Source organism: Monomorium pharaonis, unplaced genomic scaffold (genome assembly GCF_013373865.1).
Source record: "Monomorium pharaonis isolate MP-MQ-018 unplaced genomic scaffold, ASM1337386v2 scaffold_83, whole genome shotgun sequence".
Taxonomy (NCBI): Eukaryota; Metazoa; Arthropoda; class Insecta; order Hymenoptera; family Formicidae; genus Monomorium; species Monomorium pharaonis.
In genome coordinates, this window is record NW_023416062.1 from 35246 (window position 1) to 41429 (window position 6184).

General features: G+C 30.2%; 1 protein-coding gene across 1 annotated transcript; it reads right to left on the reverse strand.

Moving 5' to 3' along the window:
• Positions 1-3942, reverse strand: LOC118648834 (carnitine O-acetyltransferase-like; the record flags this gene model as incomplete). Its single annotated transcript, XM_036295279.1, is given in 13 exon segments — positions 1-198; positions 310-447; positions 840-1164; positions 1241-1366; positions 1437-1537; positions 1695-1882; positions 2041-2206; positions 2263-2329; positions 3221-3307; positions 3380-3552; positions 3626-3761; positions 3820-3912; positions 3914-3942. Coding segments are annotated over 13 exon segments (1827 nt in total), but the record flags the coding sequence as incomplete, so codon positions are not given.
• Positions 3943-6184: the final 2242 nt, after the last annotated feature.

The following is a 6184-nucleotide window of genomic DNA, read 5'->3' on the forward strand; positions in this document are numbered from 1 at the left end:
TCAATCACTTCCTATATCTCGCATGCCGATCAGTGCCTGTTGTAAAATACGAGCAAAGTCCCTCGTGTTAGTCTCGCTGCACGATTTAAATGACGAAATAGCGAATAGAATATCCTTCGGTCGTGGATTGTAGCAGCAACCATAACCATCGGAAACTACTGGTCCGTAGCAAGCAAAAGACGCTGTCTTAAACGGCAACTTTAAATCAGAGATATGTCGATTAAAGAAAATGCACTTGTCTTTTCGTTAAAATATTTTTGCGTTCTATCTCTGCCAAGAAAGTTCTTTAGGACTTCAATTCTGAATTACCTGACTTGATGTTACATTGAAATGTGTACTTCTAGTATAACCAACATCTTTGTATAATTCTGGGAGCTCCATCCCTTCACTTTTTGCGATCATCCTTAAGCCGAACAAATGTCTATCGACGCCTTGACCAGTTATAGCCTATACAAAAAAGAACGTTAAATTGACAGCTTCCGCGTTTAATTATTAAGAGATAATAACACAGCCACATACAAAAATTGGTCTGTACTACGGATCGCACCATGATGTCCTCACGTATGTTGAGCTGCTAAACACAAATCCGGTGAATTATCCCATCACTCACCATTTTCCGCGCGCAGCGGAATTATTGCAATTTTCAAGGTTTTTAGATCACTTTTTCGATTAAAAAAAAGATAGGTAATAAAGCAATTCTGACACCGGATTTGTATTCAGCGGCTCAAAATACATGCATAAGAATATCATATTCTGGTTCATGGTACAGACCAATTTTTTTGTGTGGCTGGATAATTAAAGACGCATGTCAAAATGTACAGCAGAAATGTATGTCTTACTTGCTCGGCAAGTTTTTTATGAGCATTTATAGCTTTGATCAACAATTTCTTCTTTTGCTGTTTGTTCTCGCAATCCGCGAGATGCATAGCTTTAACGAACTCGACCGATTCAATGCTAGTGGACCTGATGCATTCAGTTCTGGCATTTATGAATCGTCGTAATGCCGCACTTTCGTATTGAGCCGGTATCTTTCTATGCAAATTATAAAATGTCACTTGCATCGCGATCTGAATAAAACTGTCGGGACTCAGTTTAATCGCTTTTATGACGTCTGTGCCGAATTTATCGAATGTAAAACATTCCATGTCTATGTCGTTTGAAATCCTATGAAAACATACGTTGTATTTTTTTCTACAATACTAATGTAATTAATAATTATAAACAAATGTAATTAACTTACTTATCTACTGTATCAGTAGCTATCTTGATCGCATAATCTATAGCGTCATTTGTTTCGAACTTCAAAAGTTCTGGTCTCGGGGAATCTTTGGATTTTACATTCTTTGCGTTATTTTTTTTTTCTGCTCTGGAAAGACATGGAAAGTTTTATTCGTTTTATTTTAACAGAACAATGGTTTCTTATAATTGCTATTTACATATATTTTAATACGTGATCCTGAAGAGCAGCAAAAGGAATTCCCTCGCATGGACTGTGTTCGAATCCCATGCCCATAAAACCATCAGTGGATACTATATACTGTAAAGAGTGTAAAGATATGTTTCTTGCTTACAATTAGTATTAATAACTTAGTATCAAAAGATTTTATCTATTAAAAATTGTTTGATATATTAGGTAATGATATATTTGATATATTTGAATGACATATTTGAATTGATTTTATAATATATTTTACTTGCACGGTATGGTCGTGCCATCTGTTACCAGCGTTTGTGCAACTATTATAGCCTGTCAATGCTTGAATCGCTCTGACCGAGGCATTATTTTTTTCCTTAAAAGCATCTTTAGGTATATCCTTATCGAGACACAATATAAACAAAGAAGTTTCTATATCCTTTATTATATTTCTATTGTTACCCAGTTCTGAAAATACGATAACGATTTGGGACAGATAATTAGAAATTATACAGTAATTAATTACAGTAATTAGAAATTAAACAAAAAATTGTGCACATTCGAAAAGGCAGAAGGCAAGTTGTACAAAGATAAGAAAAATAAAAAGAAGATAAACTAAAATAAACCTAAAAGTAAGTTGTAGTCTTTCACCCAAGTGTCTCTGTCGTTCCCAGTTAAAATTCCTATAGGTTTTCCCTGGATACACGAGCGATTTGCAATATCTTTTATGGCAGCCACAAGCTTACCCTCGCTTAAAATGCCGTTTTTATCGACAACGTAAAGTTTAAAGAACTGTAATATAAACAAGCTGTATCTAACTATATTATTTCATCGGATTGAATACTTACATTATTATTGCATATGATTATTATGTGTGTTGCCTCATCTGTGTGCAACAGTTTATCAACTATTTCACTGCAAGATTGGAAAGTAATACGTTACTTGTAACGTCGTTACCGTTACTGTTACTTTTTTCTGTAACGATTTGGTAACGCCGTTACTTTTCTTTTTTAGTAACAAAAAAGTAACGATTTTATATTTTTTTTGTAACGAATAACGCAGTTACTTTTATCGTTACTTTTAAATATATGGCCGGTACATAAACGTGAAAATAGGCTACGGTCCACTTGACGCTACAAACGTTTCGAAGCATTCTTTGATTGGTTAATTCGTAAAAATCTTTGTTTCGATTGGTCAATCAAACACTTCGAAGCATTTGTAGCGTCAAGTGGACCGCAGCCTATTTCCACGTTTATGTACCGGCCATATATTTAAAAGTAACGATAAAAGTAACTGCGTTATTCGTGGTAGAAAGCAAGAAGACTAGAGAACAAGAGAGAAAAAGAATTTTTTGCATCTAAAAAAAGAATTTATCTTAGAAAAAGATTTCTTTTTGCATCTAAAGAAGAATTCATAATTGGTGACGTAAAAAAAAATTACTAAATGAATTATTTTTGATTCTTTGTGCTATCTGGATATATAATAGGTATATGAAATAAACGTTTAAAGTATACGAAGTATATAAAAAATGTAATACGTAATATAGATATGTACTGAAAAAAAAAATAAAAGTATTTAAAGATAAATATCGTCCAATTTTATATTCTGTACGTCTTAGTATCCTATTTTATAAATCTGTCTTATCATTAAGAAAAATGTAATGAAAAATAACGATTTTTCATTATTTTTAAAGTAACGGTAACGCGTTACTTTTTACGACCGGTAACGAGTAACGGTAACGAGTTACTTTTTATCAAGAGTAACGGTAACGATAACAAGTTACTTTTAAGAAGTAATTTTCCCAACCCTGGTTTCCTGTGTGTGCCAAGTATCATAGCATAAAGCTGCATGTCGAGTGGGTCGTTGCGAGTCATTTCTTGTTTCAATTTTCCACTGTACGGAATGTTATTGCAGATGAATATATCACAAGGAGCACAAAAAAAATAAAAACTATGTGAAACTCACTTCTTGACCATTTCATTGTAATCACATACTCCAGCAATGAGACGGGCTGCGTACACATATACGTCATCTGGTTGCTGGAAAATAATTGGAGGCCCAATAATTCCAGGACTGGAATGCACGATCACGGGCATACGATATCCTAGGTATACAACTTCCAGCCACCAATCTTTCATCTAAAACGAGCAATTCTTAATTTGTGTTTTTCACCGAACTAATTGATTTCGAATAAAATGAAATGATAAGCACCCAATTATCAGTGTTTTGATATCTTTCACGTAATTTAGTGTGTAATTGTGATCCTGCACTCGTATGACTTATAAAATCATCAACAATCTTCTTCGTATTTTTATATTCGTCATCAGTCAATAATGGCTTTACAGATCTATAATTAATAACTTATGAATAACGACACTTGAAAGATAAAAGGTATAAAGATGTACCTTAAATAACGTTCTGCAGTTTGCTCAAGATCAGGAACAGGTTGTTTCGGAATTGGACACTTATTTAAGTTTAATGTAGTTATATACTGTTCAAAGAATGAATGGTGCTTTACGCTGTCCATTGTAAATTTAATAAATTCTCTTAAAAGCTTTCTTTTTCTGTAAAAAAAATACATGTACGCACTTATTGTATACTTCGACATTGGAAAGTTAGCAAAATGTTGATACAACAGACCCGCATAGAATATCGAAAAATGTTAACAGACTGAACTCATTTGAGGCACCATTCTACTAACCAGGGACCCGAACCGTCCCAGAATTGGAACCAATAACCATTTCATACCCGATTTTTAGCTGAATCTTTTAGCTGGACCGAAACCGTAAACCATAACAGTATTCTGTTAAATTTATAAAATTTACAACACTGGAACCATAATCAAAACTATATATAAAATTTTGTTCGGTTTACGATTTTTTCTGGTATATTTTGTCGGTTCTTAAAATTTATTTCTACATAATATTTTTATATTTTATGTTGGAAAATCAATTGCTTGTTGGAGCTAATAAGATATTCTGTCGTAAAGAAATAGGATTATTTATTGTATTTTATTTTTATTTATTCTTTTTATTACATTGAATTGCATTTTCGAACATTCTTTTCTATTTCTTAATTTTTTTTAATATAAATGTTTTAGAACACCAGAAATGGAAAAAAATGAAAAAAATGAAAAAAAAAGTAAATATAAAAATATGTTTAAAAAGTCAAAGAAAAATAATAAAAAAATAGAAAACTGTCACCATTTGAAAATAATAACATTTTTCTTATTTATTCAATCTTCTTTTTTTGAAGCAATAGATTTATTGGTGGGACAATAAAATTGATTCCTTTCTATATACTTAATTATTTATAAATATTATATATATTACATACTAATAATTAAATACTATTATATAATTACTTATTATATAATATTATTAGAATTAAGAACCAAAAAAACCGTAATTTAAATTGTTTTGGATTCTTGTATTTGCCAAGGAGCCGAAACTAAAACCGGAATTATTTTCAAAATATTTTATTAAACCGTAACCAAAACCAAACCGTAATTTAATTCGATCCGGATCCCTGCTGCTAACATTCTGTAAGAACATTTTACATCAACAGACTGGCAACAAAAATCAAACAGACTTTGTTACAAAGCAGCGGAGTCTAATGCATTTCTGCTGTCAACCTATTGTCAGATTACTACACGGTAAAAAACATTTTGTATTTGTGTTTAAAATTTTTTCTTGTAGAAAGTTTTATGTTAAATTTATAACAGTTGTGTGTTAATTTAACATATTGCTGTTGTGTTAATTCAAATAAAGTGTTAAATTCTTAGAATAACTAAAAAAAAGTGTAAAAATAACACAATGTGCACGTACTTTTAATTTGACATAATAAATATGTTCCTTATTATGAGTGACAACATTTATCTGTTAAAATTGACTGAAAAAAATGATGAGTTTACAAGTTCCGCCAGTTGGCAGCAAGCGGCTTAACTCTCTCGGGAGTAAAATGCAACGTGCTAAGTAATTAAAGATCACTTGCAGCGCGATTAAGGCAAACCAAAAATAATTCACTCCAAAAAATTTAGAGAGCACATATAAAGTTTTTGTCGATGATCCTGAAACAAAATCTATACATGCAATTGTAAGAAATTTTTTTTAGCATTTCTAAAATAATTATTATTGAACATATATGATATGTTAAATTAACATATATGTATAGCGTATTAAAATAATATTATATAATGTTAAAATAACATATATACACTGATAGAAAAATATATGATATTTACAACTATAATTGCATAGTAAAATAATTATAGTTAGGAATATTATTTTTATAGTAATTATTACTATAATATTGGTAATAATAACTATATATTTACGGTAAATGCTTATAATGATCATTTTATGGTACAACTAACTGTATATAAAAATCTTCATTTTGGTTATAGCAACCATATCATAAGTTGCATTAACTAATATATTGGTTATGAGAAATATAATATAGTTTAAAAGAACTATAAATTTATGGTTCATTAGGGACCCAACCATATTTTATAGTTATTCAACAATGTAAATTATAGTTATTATTACCAATATTATAGTAATAATTACTATAGAAATAATATTCCTAACTATAATTATTTTACGCAAATTATTTTTATGCAATTATAGTCATAAATATCATGTATTTTTCTATCAGTGTAATATATTATTGTAACACGATTAAGTTTATTATTATAATGTTAAAGTAACCTGTTACATGTGTTACTTTGATATAATTTTCTCATTAAATTGTTACATAAAAACTATGTCA